The sequence below is a fragment of the Branchiostoma belcheri genome, unplaced genomic scaffold, assembly GCF_001625305.1.
Source record: "Branchiostoma belcheri isolate BF01 breed outbred unplaced genomic scaffold, Haploidv18h27 scaffold20, whole genome shotgun sequence".
NCBI classification, from domain to species: Eukaryota; Metazoa; Chordata; class Leptocardii; order Amphioxiformes; family Branchiostomatidae; genus Branchiostoma; species Branchiostoma belcheri.
This window is the reverse complement of record NW_017803491.1, coordinates 3,264,940-3,288,000: the sequence shown is the minus strand read 5'-3', so window position 1 is coordinate 3,288,000 and position 23,061 is coordinate 3,264,940. Positions and strand designations below refer to the sequence as shown.

Genomic DNA, 23,061 nt, shown 5'->3' with positions numbered 1-23,061 from the left:
AGAAAATCTAATTTTTTAGTATAAATTGACTTTGTTGAATGACACTACCTAATGTCAGACACTCCTGGGTTCCATCAGCAGGAAAGACGTCGCATGAAAACGGTAGAGACACTCCTCGCGGGCCGCATGCTGCGTTTACCTCCTCACAGACACTTCTACACAGGAAAACCTGTCAATAGATAACTGTGTTAGCCGAGTCATATACTGATATACTGAACTAGATTTGAGAAGGCAGGAAAAGATGGAGTGGTTACTAAACTCACAATGGCAAACACGAAGAGGCAATGAGATAATGCTCACCCTAGAGCCATTTTCACATTTGGGCAGAAACATTGAGCAGTAAAGCTGGTAAATGTTCGTGTAGCACATAGAGATGTTTGGTACCAGGGCGTTGAAACCTTGGAACTCGGGTGATATTGAGACGTCAACCTGAGACGTATGGTTAAAAGCGTTGGGGAATCCAGTGTAGTCATAGTCAATGTAGGAAGAGCAGAATTCCCATGGGATTGGGTCACATGTTGATGATGCTGAAAAGTAATACAAAATACTTTTAACAAGCCAAAATATATCTAACAAATACGGCCAAAAATCTAGACTAAATTCCATTATTTCCCTTTTCTTAATAGTAGCCTGGGTACCAGACTCATTGGACACAAAGTATCTCAGTGAGCAGTGTACTATGGGTCTGGCACCCAGGCTACATATAATAGTAAGTAATTACTACTAAATGTCAATTGTAGTTGTAAAGGATATGGCACGTTTTCAACGTCACGCCTTAAGCTTGTCAATATACAATATTCTACGATTCCTGGCTTACCTATGGTCAGACACTCCTGAGTTCCATCAGCAGGAAAAGCGTCGCATGAAAACGGCAGAGACACTCCTCGCGGGGCGCATGCTGCATTTACCTCCTCACAGACACTTCTACACAGGAAAACCTGTCAAAATCCCATAGAGTACCATGTTAGGTCGCAATTATAGAAACACAGGGCACTTTCTGTGGATTTGAGATGATGGAAATGCGAAGAAGTGGTTACAGAAATCAGAAGTGCAAAAGTAAATGAGACATGGGACGCTTACCTTAGAGCCATTTTCACATTTGGGTAGGAACACTGGACAGTAAACCTGGTAAATGTTCGGGTAGCAAATAGAGAGGTTTGCCAAAAGGGTGGTGAATTCTTGATACTCGGCTGATAATGCTAGGTCCAGCTGGGAGGCATGATCAAACGAGTTGGGGAATCCAGTGTGGTTATAATCTATGAAAGAACTGCAGAACTCCCATGGTACTGGCTCACATGAAGATGAAGAAGATGAAGCTGTAACACAGAAAAAACATCAATTTCAAGTTTCAACACAAAAGATCCATTAAATCTACGGTCTGCCACCATAGATTGCTTTCTGGACGCCTACCGTAGCGTCAGTAGTTACATTTTTGTTGTCAGACAACAAAGACATGTATAACCGGCGTGCCCTAACTCATAGCAGCAGTTCCAAGATAGCCAAAATATTTATAACAAACACCATTAATGTCATAATATTCAGAAACAACCGTGACTTAATTCCTTAATTCTCCATTTAAATTAGAGCAATGAATTACAATTTTAGTTGTAAGGCACTTGACACATGTTCAACGTGACGCCTTTAACTTGTCAACACTACTTTGTATTTAGAGCCTACCTAATGTCAGGCACTTCTGGGTTCCGTCAGCAGGAAAAACGTCGCATGAAAACGGCAGAGAGACTCCTCGTGGGCCGCATGCTGCGTTTACCTCCTCACAGACACTTCTACACAGGAAAACCTGTCAAAAGTCAAAAGCACTGTGTTTGACCACACTTTGATGAGAAATCCTGAATTGGTTAATTGTAAGTGCAAAAACACGAAAAGGCAATGGAAAGGCGCTCACCGTAGAACGATCTTCACATTTGGGCAGGAACGTTTGGCAGTAAACCTCGTAAATGTTCGGATAGCAAATAGAGATGTTTGCCAACACGGCGGTGAATTCTTGATACTCGGCTGATAGTACTATGTCCAGCTGGGAGGTATGGTCAAACGAGTTGGGGAATCCAGTGGAGTTATAACCCATGAAATAGGTGCAGAGGTCCCATGGTACTGGCTCACATGAAGATAAAACTGAAACAAAAAGAACACCTTTTATCATTTGAAACCCAGCCTTTCTCTACATCAAGAGCCAATCTGCTTCCTTACCATATGCTTAGAACATTCCTCAACCCTTGAAACGTTAACAACATAGGTGGATAAAATTATGTACTCACAAGATGTTCGTTCCATAGAATAATATGTCTAAAGGTTTTATTCAATTATCTAAAAAAAAATAACATTATGTGTGTAAATGGAGACTCCGTTACCTGAGCAGAAGACGCTAACATCTTCAGAGTGGCCACAGTTGTGGTCGCCCCATCCATTTGATGGACAGTCCAGTAGATTTCCCTCATCTCCCTCACACCCAACTTCGTCTAACCATATGGGACCACTGCCGTATCCAAAATACGCAGACCCTTCGTACGACGTTGCGAGTCCATATCCGAGTTGCCTGCAGACGACATGTGCATCGTCGATGTCAAAGCTGTCATCGCAGACTGTGCCCCATTCTCCGTTACCTCGCCGGATCTCTACACGGCCCTGTGCCGGGTTGGTTCCTCCGACAAGACGTATCTCCACTAGTGCAAAAAAGATATATGTAAAGGGTAATTCAAATGTTAGGTGTGCATAGATTTGATCAACGACTAAATCTAACATTAGGTATATGTACGATAAATGATTTGAAGTGCCATTTTCACTCTTTGCTTACAACAAAAGTTGTTAAAATAAGGTACTTACAGGACGCGTTGCTAGTTGTATCTGTAGAAAAAGATCAGATAGAACTTAGAATCTTCTTACAAGAAATACATGTGTTTAACATTTATCTTCCATCAACAAAGTAAAAATAGAAAAATAAAATGAATACAACCTGCTATCATATTATTGTATGTATGTAATGTATCATACCATTGTATTACAACCAAAGCAGTTCCTATAGCATTAACATATTTAGAAACGACATTGCAACGTCTGATACGACAGAATTTTTCTTTAGTGGCCTGGCAGGGTAGTGTCCGTGACTAGGAAGGTTATTATAGCAACTTTTGCAAGGTTCCTTACTTGAACAGATGACCCCAACATCTTCAGAGTGGCCGCAGTCGTGTTCTCCCCAGTCGCGAGATGGACAGTCCAGTAAACTCTCCTCATCTCCCGCACACCGTACATCGTCTAACCAAATAGGCCCGCTGCCCTCCCCAAAGACGTCTGATTCCGTATATGCCAGCGCATAGCCAAATCCAAGTTGTCTACATACGACGTTGACGGCGTTCATGTCAAAGTTGTCATCGCAGATCGTGCCCCATTCTCCGTCACCAGTCCGGATCTCCACACGACCTTCGTATTCCGTCGCTCCTCCAACAAGCCGTATTTCAGCTGTTCAATAAAAAAATAAAACGTTCGATTATTAATGAAATATACATAACGTTACATATATTGATTTTTAAACAACTAACTCGTATATTACTGAATACGTGACAGCTGCCTATATTCAATTTGGGAGAGTGAAACTTAATGATAATTTTATCTATAGTATGCGTACGGCCAGGTAAGAGTTCATAGGGCCTAGCGCCTATGATCGCACGTAACTTTATGAACATTAGTGTCACATCCTCTCCCCTGCTGTATATGTTTTACCTGGGGGCACAACGACTTCTACTTGGCTCACACTCAGGTCACCAAGACGTCCTCCATTGTCGTTGATGTACTGCCGGAGAGTTGATACCACAGCCTCATCTGAAGGTAGAGCTTGTCCGTTGTATTGAAACTGGACACCAAGAATGGCGATCACGCTTCCCGAGCTGAAAAGAAGGGAACAGGCAAGTTTAGCACTGATACACAGTGAGGGCATACCTCGACTATATTAAGATAAGTTCTGCTTTAATCAAAAATGTCTTTTAGGGATAAGATTACTATTTGCATTTTTTTTTCTTCTTAGGCCATGTTGATTTGATTATATGGATGACATCCGCGCGCGCATGAATTTTCGGCCGTTTAAAATAAAAAAGGTTTCAACCATACTGTAAATCGTGCAAAACAGTTGCTAAATGAGCAAAAATATACCATAAGTTGCAAGGAAAACATTTAGAAACGATACCAATGTCGTAGAATGCCAAAATCAAAGGAAAAAAGACATGTAAAGAAATGAATTCGAAGAGTAGATTATTCGCCATAACATATTCTGTGCCATTTGTTCAACCTTCATGACCACGTAGATTTCATAGTGAAAGCAACTTTTTTTTTTGCAAAACTTTTTTTTATTCGCACGCGCGCATCAGTTTTGGGGTTCCCAGAGGATGTCATCCATATAATTCAATCAAATCAACATGGCCTTACAAAGGTACTTTCACAACAGGTAAGATTTCCCAGACGAAAGGGACAAGAATAAACGAAGGCACATTTGCAAGAATTTGTCTTTGTCTTAATCACAAGCTGCAACAATGGAATTTCGGTGTATAAAATAGGTACACCGTTGAAAACTTTCGTGCATATTCAAAAGCTGTAGTTATTACAAAGTAACTGCTGTAGTATTTTTTTGTGTGATAATTCTTCTCTAAAACAAGAACATGATATGCAATTCTCGAAAAAACAGCATACAACAGCATACAGAAGTCCATTACAAGAATCTATATTTACCGAAACCTCTCAACAGTTGCTTGTCTGAAGCTGGAGATGGCTTCAAAAGCTTTGGATGCCTGCGGACCAAGAAGATAGACATATGTTGATTGATGTGCACGCACAAGTTACACAATGTTTCTTTTTAATTATATTTTTCTAATAACAAGAAGTGAGTAAAGGTATCGGTATCATTGCAGATACGTTACCTCACTTTCCAAAGTCCCTGCCAGCATCCGGTACCTTGAGCTGTTCCTGTCATTGAGATCCTCACTAAAAACTTCATCAGGTAACGTCAGCTTGGTGGAGACAATCACTAAAAAAATAAAAAAAATTATCCACATTAAAGACCAAAGCAATGTATGCAAAATTAAACAGAATACACCCTCTTACCATCATATGCGCATGTGTGGAGAGGAAAAGGTTGTTATGTACATGCATAGTATATTCAATTGGTATAAAGAAGTAGTAATGAAAATAACATGTCACTTACCTGGATACGGTCTGATACATTGGGTCCGGGCATTAAAACTGTTACAGTCGAACGGCCAGGGCTGTCCCCTGCCCACCAGGACCTGTTCGCAACTTGCCCTGATATCATTGCAGAAGTCCCTGCAAGGTGTTATCTGCATCCAAAAGAGCGACAAGTTAGGCATAGTTTCGTAAAATCATATATCAATACTTATTTTGATACTCTACGTTCATTACTCCGATTACAGTATAACTGTTCTAGGTAACTAGTTCGCATAACGTTCGTACTTTATAGCATCCCTAGAGCAGCGCAGGATTGTGATGCTATTTTTACAATATCTAAGAACCATCTACGTAATTCCCTCATCATTTAGACAATTACCTGCACCGAGTCGATACAGTTTGGCACCAGTGCAGAGCAGACGGCGAATTCTACATCGGGGTGACAGCCGCTGTTCATCAGAGCGGTGATTACGTTAACACTGTCCTGGTCAGTAAGGAAAGACTGCTGGGAAACATGGCCCAGCAGGTTGGGGAACGTTGTGGTGTTGTATGGCACAACATTTCTGCACATTCCGATGTTGATGGGCTCACATTGTACTGAAAATAACGAACAAGTAACAAGTAATAAGGACATAGGTTAGAACGTTTGCAAGTGTATAAAGAGGCGACCATACCTCTGGTACAAATATAATTAGACTATACGAAATCAATACAGACAACAAATATTCTGCCCAATACCAGGGGGCAAAAGTGTATATAAGTTCTTTTAGGCATTGAAAACTATCACCACGCATCCTCTAAAACACAAATGTGTAAAACTCAATGACCATATTTTAAAGATAATTAGAGTTTTTGAACATGTAGGACATCTAATCAATCGTCCATGATAATAGCCTTACCTTGTACCCACACTAACCAAGCCCAAGTTTCCTAGCTAGGAGTGGATGAAATTGTGCCCTCCACAGATGTTCAGGGTGAGTGACAGATGTTCCACATACAGTTTAGTAAACTATTCTAAATGTGCCTGAAAGTTTTATCCTACTATCTAAAAGATAAGCTGATATGGAGACTTCATTCCGTACCCAAGCAAACGACTCCAACGTCTTCTGAGTGGTCGCAGTCGTGTCGGCCCCATCCAAAGGATGGACAGTCCAGTAGATTTTTCTCATCTCCCTCACACTCAACTTCGTCTAACCATATGGGACCACTGCCGTATCCAAAATAAAAAGAGCTTTCGTAAGATTCTGCAAGTCCATATCCGAGTTGCCTGCAGACGACATGTGCATCGTCGATGTCAAAGCTGTCATCGCAGACTGTGCCCCATTCTCCGTTACCTCGCCGGATCTCTACACGGCCTTCATTCCGGCGGCTTCCTCCAACAAGACGTATCTCCGCTGAGAAAACAAAAAAGGATATGTAAGGGATGATAATTTTACGGTGCACACGTACCATTAATTGATGATATTCTGAATTAGTGCATCGGTAACTGGCATCGCTGGGCTTCAAGCAATTTGAATGTTTATTCATTTTCATTTCATGCACACATTTCATTCTCAGTGCGTAACAGATAACTGTTAGAATACAAAGTAATGCAATGCAATTCTATTAGTTCTTCAATGGCTACATACATTTGAATTTCACAGAATGCTTTAACTGACTCTGGGTGACGATCTTAACACCTAAATTCAAACAAATATGTATGTTAACATCAATGCTTCTTTATTTGTAAAAGTGGACAACTCTGCATTAATTTTCTAAGCTGCCCATTTATGCTAAACATTTTGCACTCTTTAGACATTTTCCCACTCACTGGCTAATATTTACAATGATGCAATGCATAAGATTTTCCTTTACTTTCCAAACAGTTTTACGGCAGGGGATCCGTGATATATACATCTACATGGCCTGCCATCGCACTTCACTTTATGTATGATTACAGCACTATTTAGTAATACATTTTTGATATTCATAGATATCTCCCAACCGCTATATACAGTACATATATATATATATATATAGATATATTACCTGGGGGCAGAGCAACGTTCACTTGGCTCACACTCAGGTTACCAAGACGTCCTCCAGTTTCATTGACGTACTGCCGGAGAGTTCCTACCACAGTCTCATCTGAACTTAAAGGTTGTCCTGAACTTTGAAACTCCAGACCAAGAGTGGCCCTCACGCTTCCAGGGCTGAAAAGAGGGAGAAAGCAATGATTTAGCGATATGATACACGAGACATGTATGACACACCATAAAGTAATATAACATTTCCCAATGACAAGGAAAACACTAGTACTAGTATATACAAAAAAAGCTGGCACCAAGTTATACTCTTGCAGAAAACATTTTTCTGTTTGAATCTTTTTTTTCTGACCAGCACAATCAACAAAACTTCATACGACAATTACAATAGTAGCACTAAACACTCGTATGTACTCTCACCAAGTTACTCTTATAGTGAACATTTTCTTTTTGATCCTTCTTTTTCTAAACAGGACAATGTTTTTAATTTCACAAAGCTACGATAGAAGATGAAAAGAATCCATATTCACCGTAAGCCCTTTACAGTTGCCTGGCGGAAGCTAGGATTCGCTTCAAAGGCTTTAGATACCTGGAAACAAAGGATATATACATTGGCTAGTACAGTACCAGGCATTACCGGTATTGATATGCACGTATTGATATGCACAGACAAGCTATAAAATGGTTATCTTAAAGAAATTTCAGAGTTGAAGTATTAGGAGGTCTACAGGTTTGGTGAACTACCTCACTTTCCAAAGTCCCTGCCAGCATCCGGTACCGTGGACTAGTCATGTTATTGAGGTCCTCAGTAAAAACTTCATCAGGTAACGTCAGCTCGGTAGAGACCACCACTAAAAAAACAATCACATACTTTCAAGAGAAAAGCCATGTAAAATACTATAAAAATGTAACATATTTTTAATCAAACGCTTTGAATAGATGTGGTGTTAACCCTCTTATTATATAGTATGCACTTGTGTGGATAGGGTTGTTGACGTGGATGTTATGTACACATGCACGATATGTTCAATCAGTGCAAAGTAGCAGTAGAAACAAACTTCACCTACCTGGATACGGTGTGATACATTGGGTTCGGTCATTGAGCCTGCTACAGTTGAATGGCCAGGGCCATCCCAGGTCCAACAGGACCTGTTCGCAACTTGCCCTGACATCATTGCAGAAATCCTTGCAAGGTGTTATCTGCGTGCAAGAGAGCGAAAATAAGGCATCTTTTCTGAAAACCATGCTTGTCACATTGCTCTCTTTGTACTCTCTCTCAAGGTACACCTTGCAAAAGCATATGATTGTTTTGACAATAGCTAAGAATGATGCAAACCTAACACCCTGATGATCTAGAGACTTACCTGCACCGAGTCGATGCAGTTTGGCACCAGTGCAGAGCAGACGGCGAATTCTACATCAGGATGACAGCCGCTGTTCATCAGAGCGGTGATTACGCTGACACTTTCCGGAGTGGTGAGGAAAGACTGCTGGGAAACATGGCCCAGCAGGTTGGGGAACGCCGTGGTGTTATATTGTACCACATTTCTGCACATTCCAATGTTGATTTGCTCACATTGCACTGAAAAAATAGATAAGGTTAAAAAGACAGCCAAACTACAAGGTCTAATAGATATAACCGGACTATTTATAAATTGATACAGACTTCAAATATAACATTTTGTCCTGTACCAGAGAGTACAATTTGAAACAAACAAGAGTGACATTTACACATGGTTTGGAGGGCATAAGCGTGATCACTCTTTCATGTTCCACATACAGTCAACATAGTCACTGACAAGAAGACTAAGTTCAAGATATAAATCTACAAATTTTCACTCTATTACATGCAGGGACGTCTTTACCTGCACAGACGACTCCAACGTCTTCAGAGTGGCCGCAGTCGTGGTCGCCCCATCTATTTGATGGACAGTCCAGTAGATTTTCCTCATCTCCCTCACACTCAACTTCGTCTAGCCAAATAGACCCGTTGCCCTGCCCGAAATACGCAGACCCTTCGTACGATGTTGCGAATTTATAGCCGAGTTGCCTGCAGACGACGTGTGCATCGTCCATGTCAAAACTGTCATCGCAGATTGTGCCCCATTCTCCGTTACCTCGCCGGATCTCTACACGGCCCTGTGTCGGGGTTGCTCCTTCAGCAAGACGTATATCCACTGTAAAAACAGTGAAAATGCCAAAAAGTATTAAAAACATTGTGTTTTGAGGTAATGACCATCACTGTTCTTAACGCAATTGTACTTTTCCAGTTTGCTGCCATAATGTTATGTAGAGCAATGCAATGGAATGGAATAGATCCGAAATCACTCTATTGTAACTGGTGTGTTTAATTGTCAAAACTATGATTATTGTACTGCTTTCAAGAAATAGACATGCATTTTATTTTATCATCTTATATTCTATATCATTTCTTCAATGTTTATCGTTAACTGGGTAAAAATACAAGTAAAAATACAATACTTACAAGACACGTTGCCGGCTGTATATGAAACAAATAAGATAATTAGAAGGAGTGATATTACACAAACATAAAATAGGTTAAAATTAGTTGAATGTTGAATGTTTTATTGCAAATTCATGCCCGAGAGCTAATTGGAGGAACAGAAGAAACATTTGGTATAAAAAAACAATTAGTACACATAGAACTACTAATAACTACTACGAAACTACTAGTGAAAAACTACTGGGTTTGACTTCTTTTTTTTAAGACAGAGGAAGACAAAGGATCCCACTTTTTCTGTAATTTGTGGGTTTTCGGATGTTAATAGTAGTTATTTGGGCGACTGATCAAATAGATTAATTAGATGCACGGAATACGACCCCTGAACTCACTTGACCCAGCGGTCATCTCTTGTATCTTGTCATCACGAGTAGCGGGCAGTGGGAGCTAACGTACTCGAGTTCATGTATGAGAGTAGTTTTCTTTTCATTTAAAATTAATGACGAAGTATATCAGGGCCACTATCCTTATATGGACCCCACCACCATTACCCTACACTTCAGTATTTTTCATAGTGCCCTGGAAGGATAGTTTCCATGGCCCACACCATTGCTAGTACATAATAACTGGGCAGTTTACCAGCAAAGTTTGTAAGCTTCCTCACCTGAACAGATGACCCCCACGTCTTCATAGTGGTCGCAGTTGTGTTCTCCCCAGTCGCCGGATGGACAGTCCAGTAAACTCTCCTCATCTCCCGCACACCGCACATCGTCTAACCAAATAGGCCCGCTGCCCTCCCCAAAGACGTACGAATCCGTATATTCCAGTGCAGGACCATATCCGAGTTGTTTGCAGACGACATTAGCGGCGTTGATGTCAAAGTCGTCGTCGCAGATCGTGCCCCATTCTCCGTTACCGGTTCTATTTCGGACCTCCACACGACCCTCGAATTCCGTCGCTCCTCCAACAAGCCGTATTACCGCTGTTGGATGAAGAGAGACAAACATCCGATTCATGATAAATATCATACATGTACATTCAAATGACTTGTCATCAACTATGTTTTTGGCACTAGCTATATAGCTAGAAATTGATACAAATATCAAACATTATGATATAAGGGCAAACTTTGAATAAGCATTGCTTTTCAGTCATTATACATAACGCTTAACTCTTAGCCTTAATCTTTTTTAACACACCACACATCCCCTACAGGAGAACTGTTTAAAAGTCAATTCCTTTTCTTAATATAAAAATCAATTCTTCGGTGATCTATAGTTTTCTTTTTATGTACAAACACATATCTAATCAAGAAACGCACTAGTACTCACCAAATGCAGCATCTGATTCCCCCATTGCACATCGAGGCCCATTGAAACCTGGTAGAAAATTAAAAGAAAAGAAGATACGTAGGAAGTACATAGGAAAGTAAAATCTAGCACGGAATATCATTACACATTGCTTGAGTCCATAATGAAACGGTAAAATATTGTAACAACAACAATGTTCCTTTCTACATCTTTAGATAGATCGTGCAAAATGTAGTTGAATTTTTTAAAATGGTCCAAGGATCAGTACATTTACTCACCATTCCGGCATTCGCAGCTGTAGTAGTCTTTACATGGGACTTGCATGCATTCGCCGTCGTTGAAGCAAGAGTCCTCCTCGCAAATACCGAGGACGAACTCGCAGCGGTAACCGGTCACACCTGGCGGGCAGACGCAACGGAATTCCGGGTCGCAGTCTTCTGAACCTTCCGAGCAGGCTGCTGTCACACACCTCCCGCCGTTCTTACACGTGTTCTCATCGCAGACAGTTGGTAACGGGATCTCACATGTCATACCTGTAATGGAAGAAGTTCAACATTTACAAAAGTGCTATGAAGTGAGTGCCTTGTGTGCAATTGTTGATATCATTATGACATTGTCCCTTGACACAAAATATGAATTAGTACATAATTATTTAATCTAGCTACTCTAAAAAAAAACGATATATCTGTGTCTGGATTCCCTTAACTTTCGTTTCGATACTTTCATACAATAGTCACTGGGATGTAACTACCTTACAGAGTCATTTTATGTTAGATTCGTCAGATTTAAGATGTCATCATGCTTGTACACTCACCAGTGAAACCTGGAGGACACTGGCAGGAGTACTCTGAACGGACGCTGTCTCCGTCCTCATCTCCCACGTCCATGGACATACATGTGCCGCCGTTAGCACAGGGGTTGTTGTTGTCTGGTGATGCACAAGGATCGGTGAAGTTCCCACATGTCTCACCGTGGTATCCCAGGCGGCACAGACACGAGAATTCATCATCACCCAAGTCACAGCAACTTGCACCGTTCATACAGGGGGAACTCTTGCAGGCTCCTGTGGCTGGAATGTATTGAAAAACAATTCTTGTAATTGGGTCCTACCTCATCTAGTCATCCTTTGGTAGTATATTTTATCAGTAGATTCCTAGTATATGTAGGTAAGATGAGAGAATTCGTGGATCAAATCTACATTGTCCACCGTATGTTTTGCTGCCATTTCATGTTTGCATTGTCTTTGCTTTGAAACAAAGTTTTACGAGTGAATAGGACAGGAACAGTAAATCTGTACGACGTATTTACAGGATTCAGAGAAACTTACGACAGCCTCTTTCGTCGCTCCTGTCCCCGCAGTTGTCTTCATCGTTACAGGTTCTGTTCTGGTGCACGCACATGCCGTTATCACACCAAAATACCTCTGGTTCGGAACAATCTGGGATGAAAGAAAATAATGCGAACAATTAAGGAGACTATGACATTTTCAAACGGAAACTGCGAATGTTACCTAATGTTTAATGTTTATAGTAATTTCACAAGGTTCCTTTCCAAAATTCTAGCACTTTGTGACTTCCTTTCTTTCTAACCATCTTGCTTCCTAAGTTTCTTTTCTATAGAATATATTATGAAAGTAATATCGCGAAGAATGATTTAAAATGTTTATTTTATTTCATTAGATAGTATAAGTGATTTTGATTGCACTTACCAATAATGCCAGTTGACTGACATCTTGCCCCTGCAGTGCCTAGAAGGACAAGGTAAAAACAAAACGTCTTTGAATGGTGAAGGGAGAAATTGGTTTATTCGTGAATCATCAATAGCTCAGTAATCAGACTGTATACCTTAGTTGCTTTTCAACCGGTAGCCGCTTACATCGTTTTCAATAGATGGTGTTGTACCTTGGACATGGTTAGGTACATTTTTGTGCAATACAGATATAGCTATGAAAAAACCATTTGAGATGCGTTAAGGAAAGAATTAAAGAACCGAAGTTGACAAAATAGTACAAAACCAACATGAAGATGGTGATAGCTAATGATGATAGTTAACCGGCAGCAACTACGAACTTGGGAGAAGGTTATGTCAAAAAGGAACAAGAAATATTTTGTAACAGCTAAAACGAGTTCACTGCTCACCATTCCGGCATTCACAGCTGTAGTAGTCTTTACACGGGACTTGCTTGCATTCGCCGTCGTTGAAGCAAGAGTCCTCCTCGCACATACCGAGGGCGAACTCGCAGCGGTAGCCGGTCACACCTGCCGGGCAGACGCAACGGAATTCCGGGCAGTCCCCTGAACCTTCCATACATGGCATGGGTATTGTCTCACACCTCCCGCCATTCTCACACGTGTTCTCATCGCAGACAGTTGGTAATGGGATCTCACATGTCACACCTGTAACGAAAGAACAATTATACAAGATCACGCCAGTGTGTTTAGATAACTGATAGGCAAAGATAAATGATTCTACCATATGTTCAGATTATGTTGTTATAAGATAAGATGCTATAGGATGCTGTTCAACAGACTGCTCAGCACCCATTATGAACTGAATCATGATCAGGTCAAAAGTATCAAATTGTATTTAATTGTAAGATGATTGAGAAGACACGTGGTATATCCATCTGGATCTTAGAGCAACATTTTTGATGCCGCCAGACTAAGTCTTCAATACAATAGACCTAAAGCTGTAACAAACCATAAAAGAAAAACCCAATGTGGATTATTTTTGTTGGCTTATTTAGGTCAAAAGGAACGACTCATTTAAGTTGGTTGAACAGACATGTATCTGGATTTTATAAGATCATAATGTTTTGATGCTCCCAGTTTTCAATACAGTAGACCCCCTTAAATAATATAAATGAACCTAACTTGTACATCGCTTTAATGTTGCATTCGTCAGCTTGAAAACTATAATTCTTGCTCTCGTACCTGTGAAATGTGGAGGACACTGACAGGAGTACTCCGGAGGAGTGTCGCCTCCCATCTCCCATCGCATACATGTGCCTCCGTTTTCACAGCGGGATTCTGATGCACAAGGATCGGTGAAGTTCTCACATGTCTCGCCGTGGTATCCCAGGCGGCACAGACACGAGAATTCATCATCACCCAAGTCACAGCAACTTGCACCGTTCATACAGGGAGAACTCTTGCAGGCTCCTGTAGCTGGAATGTATTGAAAAAACTGGTACAATTCCTGTAATTGGGTCCTACCTTATAGTCATCTTTCGGTAGTAGTCGAAACTGTGTCCAAACACTGGTGAGGACACTGAGGGATTCGGTGTCACAAATGTGCCAAGATACGCACTTTTGCCACTAAGAATATTTTATATCTTTGTAGTAGTAGATTCCTATAACATAAGATGGGAGGAGCCATTCTACATTTGATTCAAAATCAATGTAGGCAAAGGGATAAAACCTAACAATTCCGTAATATGCTTTGCTGCCAATTTATGCTTGCATTATGTAATAGCTTTCAAAGAGGTTTTACGAGTAAATAGGGCAGGAACTGTGAATCTGTAAGATGTATTTGCAGGATACAAAGAAACTTACGACAGCCTCTTTCGTCGCTCCTGTCCCCACAGTTGTCTTCATCGTTACAGGTTCGGTTCTGGTGCACGCACATGCCGTTATCACACCAAAATACGTCAGGTTCGTTACAATCTAGGATGAAAGAAAATAATGCGAACAATAAAGATAAAGGACCATAAAACGAAAATAAGTATATTCTTCAACATGAATATGAAGTAGGTATATGATCACTACTGGACCATCTACATGTGGGGTAGTATGTGTCAATATCATACATACTACTTATTCTGAATATTGAGTGTCATTTGCCAGCCTAAAATTGCATTGAATGTTTTTAAACAACGTAAAGCACCCTACCTAAATAATCTCCGCCGCCCTCGCACTGACTCCTGGGAATACACCTCCCATCTTGCATTGCGAATCCAGCGTTACACTGACACCCCGGGATGCAGACTTGTGTACAGACGGGTGCGGGTTCCTCACAGGTGGGCTGGCAGTCTCCGTTACCACAGCTGGTGAAGTAACTGTTTTCCCCGCACTCGGGGGCTACTGAGGGCGAAAACGTCGGTGTTATATCTTAATCTATTGGTCAAACATTACCCGTGTTTGTGTAATCTCAGCCTTTTATAGCGATGGATTGATGCAGTGTTTACAATCACATAATATACATTATCATATTCGGGCAGAAGAGGGCCTAGGGTGGTTCATGTTCGTGGCCTCGCGCTACATAATAATAACTAGAGTTCCCCGATCTCATATCTTCGCCAAATGATGTTCATCTTTATGACTGACAAATATAGAGCCCCCCCTTTATTTAACAAATAGGTTCCTTATTTTCATTAATTATATCAGGTTATTATATTCTCAACCAAAAGACAGTCTTACATTGGCAAACAATGCAATTGTAGCATTTCCTCATAAATTATGCAAATGAGGTACTGATTTGAATACATTTTGTTTAATGATGTTCACCTGCACTGCACTTTCAAATACCACAAGCATGAAATTCCTGGCATTTGTCATTACAGAATCATTACATTTACTCATTAATTATGCAAATTAACTCTCATTTACATAATTAATATCTGCCTGTGTTTCTCTCGTTCTCAGTTACCAATCTCACAAGCTTCAATAGTCCTATCGTACAATACAGATGATTTATAGAATTTCCCCATAAATTATGCAAATTACATCCATATTTGCATAATAGTCATATAATTGTATCAAGCATCACGTAAGCTACCTACATACCAAAAATCACGACGATCCGTCCACCGGTTCTTGAGTTATCCTCTTTTGAATATTTTCAAACAGATAGCCCTGCAGTTCCAGAGGAAGCCGCTAGGGGGCCCAAACTCACGTCACGTCTTCCTAAACACAAGAGCTACCTACCATCCAATTTTCGTCACCCCAGCATGTCTAGATCCCGAGATATCAAAACCGGAAGTTCAGCTGCAGTACCATAACAAGCCGCTAGGGGGTCCAAAATCTAATCATTTTGAGGTCTCATCAAGACCTACCCACCTACCAAGTATAAAGACAATCCATCAAAGCCTTCTTGAGTTATCGTGTTTACACACACACACACACACACACACACACACACAGACACAGACACACAGACACACAGACACACGAACGCCCCTGAAAACATAACCTTCTTGGCGAAGGTAATAACTAAAACTAGCGATTGAAAATAGTAATAGATTCTTATGAATAACCAAGTGGTTTGTTCAGTGACTTACCAACCTGACGATACTATTCTCGGATAAACCAGCGATTATTTATTCATTCTTTCAATTTGAATTTCGCTATCTGTTAGCAATTTAGGCAGTTACACGTAGGTTTAAGTTGCATGAAGTGAATTGTCAAGTTCATTGTCATGAAAGAAAACTGCAAATGAATCCCTTGGTAAACATTGCGCAACATTGATGATGGAATATAGTAATGTTGTGCTTCAATTATGTAAAGCCGTATTGAAAATAAATTAACTGGTATTTTCTTAACTAGAGTTCCCCGACCTGACAAATTACCTTCGCCAAATGATGTTCATCTTATGACTGACAAATTATGGAGTTCCCCCCTTATTTAACAAATAGGATCCTTATTCTCATGAATAATATCAGTTTATCATATTCTCATACAACCAAAAGACAGTCTTATATTAACAAACAATGCAATTCTAGCATTTCCTCATAAATTATGCAAATGTGGTCCTGATTTGAATACATTATGATTAATGATGTTCACCTTCACTAAACTTTCCAATACTACAAGTATGAAATTCCAGGCAGTTATCATTACAAAATCATAACATTTTCTCATTAATTATGTAAATTAAGTCTTAATTTACATAATTAATATCTGCTTGTGTTTCTCTCGTTCTCAATTACCAATCTCACAAGCTTCAATAGTCCTATCATGGAATACAGTTGATTTATAGAATTTCTCCATAAATTATGCAAATTGCATCAATATTTGCATAATTATCATATAATTATATCAGGTATCACATACGGTACCTACATACTAAAAATCATGACGATTCGTCAACCGGTTCTTGAGTTATCCTCTTTTGAATATTTTTAAACAGATAGCCCTGCAGTTCCATAGCAAGCCGCTAGGGGGCCCAAACTAACGTCACTTCTTCCCCAGCACAAGAGCTACTTACCATCCAAGTTTCGTCACCCTAGCATGTCTAGATCCTGACATATCAAAACCGGAAGTTCAGCTGCAGTACCATAACAAGCCGCTAGGGGGTCCAAAATCTAATCGTTTTGAGGTCTCATGAAGACCTACCAACCTACCAAGTATAAAGACAATCCATCAAAGCCTTCTTGAGTTATCGTGTTGACACACACACACACACAGACACACGAACGCCCCTGAAAACATAACCTTCTTGGCGAAGGTAATAATGTGGGGGAATTATGACAAATATTGTGAACAAAAAATCACCTTGTCTTGCCGGGCAGTCCCCTCTGATGCAGATCCTCTGTTCGCTGATAGTCGGCGTTGTTGCGTGCTTGCTGAGGGTTTGAGAGTCATGATTATAGGTGCCCCCTAGCGCGTAGAACATGTAAAGGCAGTCGTCGTCAGTGAAGGCCAGATCACTGTCGTCACCTGGGTGTAAAAAATCAACAAAGGATTATCAAACAATGAAACAAGAAGCCATAGGTGACAATTCTCCGTGAACTTTTATATATTGCAACAAAATTAAAAATAATCTCAAGGGTTAACGCCAGACCTACTGTGCAGACATTAGGCAACGGTTAATACAATGAGCGCCCGGCACAACCAGAAAACATAAAAAGACCTAAATCCATTACTGCTCCAAGGTTGTGTAAAGACTGTGCTTCAAGTTCATTTTAATTACACACACACAATTTCATTGCATTCACATAAAGATCGTCAGTAGTAACAAAGACAGCCCCACCGTCTTACCGTGCCTGTTTCTTATCAAGCGCGACTGGCCAGGCCACGCACCGCGAGTGTAACTATTACTACCGCCGGTTAGATAGATACCCGGGCGAAAACATTTCACCGACACCATAGGGATGTTTCAAAAATACGCATTAACATCAGTATCAAAACTGCTAGGGTGAAAATAAAAAGACGTGCATCACCACGGACATAGTGGCACACCACATGCCAAATTACACAGTAATAGCACGTACGGAACAATACGTTTTTACTGTCCACATGTTCTACAAACGGCCCCATTCCTTAAGCATGGGGGAAAAACATCTGGTACCACTTATCGACCCCTCCTCGTATCTGCTTAAAGTTTGTTCCTCCCCCCCCCCCCCCGCTATTCCAAACAACGCGTTTTTCTAGACCATTCCAATTTGCCTCATAATTGTAGGGGTGCGTTTGCAATATTACATTGACCGCGAAAACAGCAACGCCGAAAATACACATTCGTGCATCAACGCGGGCATGCCCACAGACGGCGTACAAAATTGCATGCCGACTACACAAAGACAACCCCGTGTTATAGCCGCAAACACGAAAATCCAGCCCCTCACAACACTCCGCCAGGAGGTCCTGGCCTCCTTCACTAAGTAATAAAAGTGATAGCGTAAACGATACGGTAATGGATTAATTAATCAATCAACTTTGCTTGACAATCGTACAAGGTACAATGGATGGCAATACTACTAACAACAATGCAACAAAATTCAATCAATCCTACATTCAGAACTACAAACTATCAATGTACTAATATATGACATATTATCATTTAATGTATGGACGACAGATTGGTCTCACTTTTGGAACATTACAAAATAGCAGACTGTAAGAAACGAGCTACCTAATGACGATGCGCAAACTATGAATTCGTTGATGGGGAAAATAAAAGCTAATTGTTAACAGCATCACCTCACCTGTGTTACGCTGACGGGTGAAGTTGACGTTGATCACGCCGTTGTTGTATGAGCCCTGCGGATTCTCTACATCGTCAGAACTGTCTTCCGTCGGCATACTACGTCCACTTGCCCACCTTAATTATCATTCAAAATAGAGAAGATATGTTTACAAACATGTCATTTTTTTCAAGGTGGTCAAAAAGTATTTGGTTTATAAAAACGACTGTATCAAAAACGACAGGGAAAGTAGAATTTTACTGCTGCCACGTGTTTGTTGATTGATAGACATATGCTGTGACGTAGTCTCCACCAGACTCCTTTGCTGAATAAATTGTAGAAATCGGCCTAAAAATGGGATATAATTGGCCAGAAAAGTTTGCTGGCCATAGAGGTTCCAGTTTGCCTGCAAAGGAGTCTAGTGGATACTAGCTTCGACGATAGAACGTAGAAGTGACACTAATACCTAAACCATCGGATCAGCCGTAAAACTTCAACTTTTTTCAAACGTCCTATGTCGTGTTTTACATGTATCTTAGAATTCTCTTAAAACATACAAAGTCTACAAACCTATCAGTAATGGAGACGCCACCGTCGGATGACACCGCAGCGACAATGACATCACTGTTGGCCTGGAACATTCACTTAACGTTACCTCAGGTTCTTTTTAAGAATATTAATGATTCCATAGATCAATAACTTTAATAGTACATCTTTGCATATTTTCTATCCATGTAACGTATGATATCAATGGGAGAACACAACGTTTTAGCTTATTTTAGAAAATACCCAAATATATCGAAAACATAAACAATACACATGACTTACCCAAAGCTAGGCGAAATCGACAAAAATACTAGTTTTGCTGACAATAATTACATCATACCATCAGCTGGTCGTCGGAGAAACCGATGCCTATCCACTTGTCAATTGTCTGTCTGGCGCTCATCTCGAAGAATATCTGAGATTTAACAATTAAGATTATTTAGCCATGAAAGCCAATATTAACATTCTGCTGCTGTAATACACATACAAGACAACACCTGATCGCCAGGATTCAAATGATAATTATAATTATGTCAATAAAAAAAAGGCTCAATCCTTCTTGCAAATGCATTCAGGAAGTTTTCAAGCTGTCAATAATGCTCTCCCGTTAGTTCTTCATATAAGTGGGGATTTTGTGTGGTCGTGTGGCGCAACGGTAGAGTGTTCGTCTCAGAACCAAGAAGTCGCGGGTTAAAACCCTGCCACCGATCTTATGACATTGGGAAAGAACTTTACACGACTTTCTTCACTTAAGGCCATGCTGATTTGATTATATGGATGACATCCGCGTGCGCATTCATTCTCATCCGCTTACAGAAAATCGTACAAAGCATTACTGCAATTCGCAAAAATATGCCGAAGATTGCAAAAATATATTGGAGAACGGTACTAATGTCTTGGCAAAAGCAATTCAAAAGAAAGTATGGAGTGATGAAAATAAAGATTCTATTATTCGCCATACCATACTCACCATACAGTGTGTTTAGTCATTTGCTCAATCTTTATGACCACGTAGATTTACTAATGAAGGTCAACCTTTTTTTTTATCCGCACGCTGGCAACAGTTTTGAGGTTTCCAGAAGATCCATATCATCAAATCAACATAGCCTTACTCAGGTGTAAATGATTATTGGATTGTCCTCTGTGTTGGTAGAGGCATAGAAATAAGTTGGAAAAACTTTGGTGTGCCGTCTCTACGTCTTGTGATTAAAAGTTCCTCATACCTTGTCGGTGTCTGAGTTGTACGTCCAGGAGACTGAGTGGTCACAGTCGTCACCCCGGCATCCCTCCGGTGTTCTCCACCTACCACGGCAGTCCCCTTCTGAAATCGTCACAAAATACCATATTTCATCATCTTGAAGCAAACACTAAGCACTTTGGGGGCACATTGGAAGACATACATGTATATCTAAAAGAATGCTAAATCAAACTGTCGCACATGTCAGTCAATATTCTCAGCTTAACAAGTATTTTAGATTCTAATTGTTTATCCAGGCCTGCAAATTCAAAAATATGTAAGATATCACTGTAATTTTTACTTCTGCTTTATTAATGACCTGTACTTAGCATGTAAGAGCAGTAAAGATCTTTCATTCATTCTGAAATACGACAATACAGATAGTAACTTATTATGTATATTTAAAAACAAACAAGAGATGTCAAGAACGTTACCAGGCAGGCTTTTTCCAGCAATGACCTAAAATGACGTGAAGTGGAATAAGAGAAATGCTTACCCGTGCAGTTCAAAGGAGCGGGGATTGCATCCCGGCTCCCGACACAGGTACAGGTCACACGGCCTTCTGTGAAGGTCTCCCCGTCTTGGTAGTATTGTCCGTCGCGTTCGCAACCTACAACATTGGGTATCAAATGGTGTCATTAATAGCAAGTATAATCTCCAAGCTGATTCCACGGTAGGTTGCAAGGTATCCAATGGGCCATGCAGTGTCCATTGGTCGATTAGATACTGCCTTGCGACCTTAGGATCTGCTTGGAGATTATCAATACGAACTATGATATATCTATATCCTTCAATGTAGCTGCTTACACTTTGAGGCAAGCCGGACGCAACGATAACCTGTACAACTCTCTAAGACAAGCATTGAGAGATGTGTATGCCAAGAACAATACTCTCATAGGTAGAACTGTACTTGGATAAATTTGATAAAGCGTGAATAAAGTATTATCTACATTTTGACAATAATTAAGGTTCATGTGAAATTCATAATTGTTTGTACTCAGGCAAATAAAGATGAAACTAAACATCTTGGGGGTGAATTTTCACATTTCAAAAAAAGACGACAGGCTTACATCCGAATCCGAAGTTGTCCGAGACGTAGATCTGGCCGTTTTCATCGCAGTATGTACCGCTCCCCCTACAGCCGGTCGTCTCGGATATTGTGGTTCCCGGAGGATAAATTCGACCGTCGTACTCACAACCGGCGGGCGGTGTTGGCGGAGGGGTGTCAGGTCTCGGTACCGACGGCGTGGTTGTTACTGTGGTGAGGAAAGAAAAAACTATTCGTAGAAGACACCCAAAATCACCACATCTTCCAAGCCTTTACTGACGAAAACTACAAACCTGTTAACCTCTCAAAACACATTCATATGATGCACTGCAGAAAAGTCAACCCAAAATGTTTAGATTGTATTTTGAGTAGAATAGTCAATTGTTTTAATAGAATAGTCACTTGTTGTTTCTCTTTATATATGTTGTACACATTTTATGTTGCAATTAGAGTTCGGGCATGAATTTGCAAATAAACTTCTACTGTGGTGAGAGTCAGTAGATAACGTAAGCTACAAGGTAAGACGTTAGATACCTTCATTTCAATACAACATAATGTTCAAGATGACAGATGCTGTGGTTGGAAATGAAGTTAACAAGTTCTGTACCTCCGCAGTTCAAAGGAGCAGGTTCTGCATTCTCGCTCCCGACACAAGTACAGGTCACACCGCCTTCTGTGAAGGTCTCCCCGTCTTCGTAATACTGTCCGTCACGTTCGCAACCTGCAACATCGGCGAAATTTTAATACTGGAGCTTTTCTTTGAATATCCTCTGGTCTTCTTGCGCTTGATCAAGCCGGAAACAACGGTAACCTGTACAACTCTCGAAGATAGAAATGTATGGCTCTCGGTAGAACCATACGTGCATGAATCTGAATAAGTGCAAATAAAGTATTTGGATGTATCTAATGAAGTGTAAATGCAGTATTGCTCTAAATATTGCCAATAATTTAGTCAATTCAGATAAATAAAGATCAATACGCTTGGGACTGAATGTTCAAACCAAAATTACAGAAAATCAAGACTACAGCTTACATCCAAATCCAAAGTTGTCCCAGACAAGGATTTCGCCATTTTCATCGCACAATTCACCGCTCCCCATACAGCCGGTGGTCTCAGAAATGGTTGTTCCCGCAGGATAGAAACGACCGTTGTACTCGCAGCCTAACGGGGTTGTCGGCTGCTGTGTTATCGGCTGAATGGTTGTAACTGCAATAAAGCAGAGAGTCAGTCTGAGAGACATACAGAGAGGGGGAGGGAGAGAGAGGGAGAGAGAGGGAGAGAGAGGGAGAGAGAGGGAGGGGGGCAGGTCTCCGACATATTGTCGGTGCTAGAGGTTGCAAATATCCTTTG

At 40.6% G+C, this 23,061-nt stretch overlaps 2 protein-coding genes across 2 annotated transcripts in view; both read right to left on the bottom strand.

Annotated features, from left to right (window-relative positions):
* Positions 1 to 14,980, bottom strand: part of LOC109469101 — a 69,162-nt gene extending 54,182 nt beyond the window's left edge. The window contains exons 1-18 of the mRNA XM_019767484.1: positions 14,870 to 14,980; positions 14,534 to 14,644; positions 13,913 to 14,146; positions 13,118 to 13,375; positions 12,688 to 12,726; positions 12,307 to 12,417; positions 11,794 to 12,048; positions 11,258 to 11,512; positions 11,001 to 11,048; positions 10,334 to 10,651; positions 2,839 to 2,859; positions 2,367 to 2,678; positions 1,904 to 2,130; positions 1,678 to 1,798; positions 1,081 to 1,316; positions 818 to 938; positions 301 to 527; positions 49 to 169 (exon numbers count right to left, since the gene is read on the bottom strand). Coding sequence (XP_019623043.1) covers positions 49 to 169; positions 301 to 527; positions 818 to 938; positions 1,081 to 1,316; positions 1,678 to 1,798; positions 1,904 to 2,130; positions 2,367 to 2,678; positions 2,839 to 2,859; positions 10,334 to 10,651; positions 11,001 to 11,048; positions 11,258 to 11,512; positions 11,794 to 12,048; positions 12,307 to 12,417; positions 12,688 to 12,726; positions 13,118 to 13,375; positions 13,913 to 14,146; positions 14,534 to 14,644; positions 14,870 to 14,927 — 3,073 coding nt within the window. The 5' untranslated portion in view covers positions 14,928 to 14,980. The remainder of the gene's footprint in view (positions 1 to 48; positions 170 to 300; positions 528 to 817; positions 939 to 1,080; positions 1,317 to 1,677; positions 1,799 to 1,903; positions 2,131 to 2,366; positions 2,679 to 2,838; positions 2,860 to 10,333; positions 10,652 to 11,000; positions 11,049 to 11,257; positions 11,513 to 11,793; positions 12,049 to 12,306; positions 12,418 to 12,687; positions 12,727 to 13,117; positions 13,376 to 13,912; positions 14,147 to 14,533; positions 14,645 to 14,869) is intronic.
* A 2,041-nt stretch (positions 14,981 to 17,021) lies between these two features.
* On the bottom strand, positions 17,022 to 22,911 carry LOC109469100. The gene is made up of 10 exons (XM_019767483.1): positions 22,744 to 22,911; positions 22,318 to 22,431; positions 21,733 to 21,918; positions 21,159 to 21,272; positions 20,649 to 20,746; positions 19,766 to 19,840; positions 19,450 to 19,511; positions 18,901 to 19,016; positions 17,471 to 17,635; positions 17,022 to 17,041 (listed from the first exon to the last, which is right to left on the bottom strand). Exons 1-10 carry the CDS (start codon positions 22,808 to 22,810, stop codon positions 17,022 to 17,024), a joined length of 1,017 nt encoding a protein of 338 aa, XP_019623042.1. The 5' UTR covers positions 22,811 to 22,911.
* Between the last annotated feature and the right edge of the window lie 150 nt (positions 22,912 to 23,061).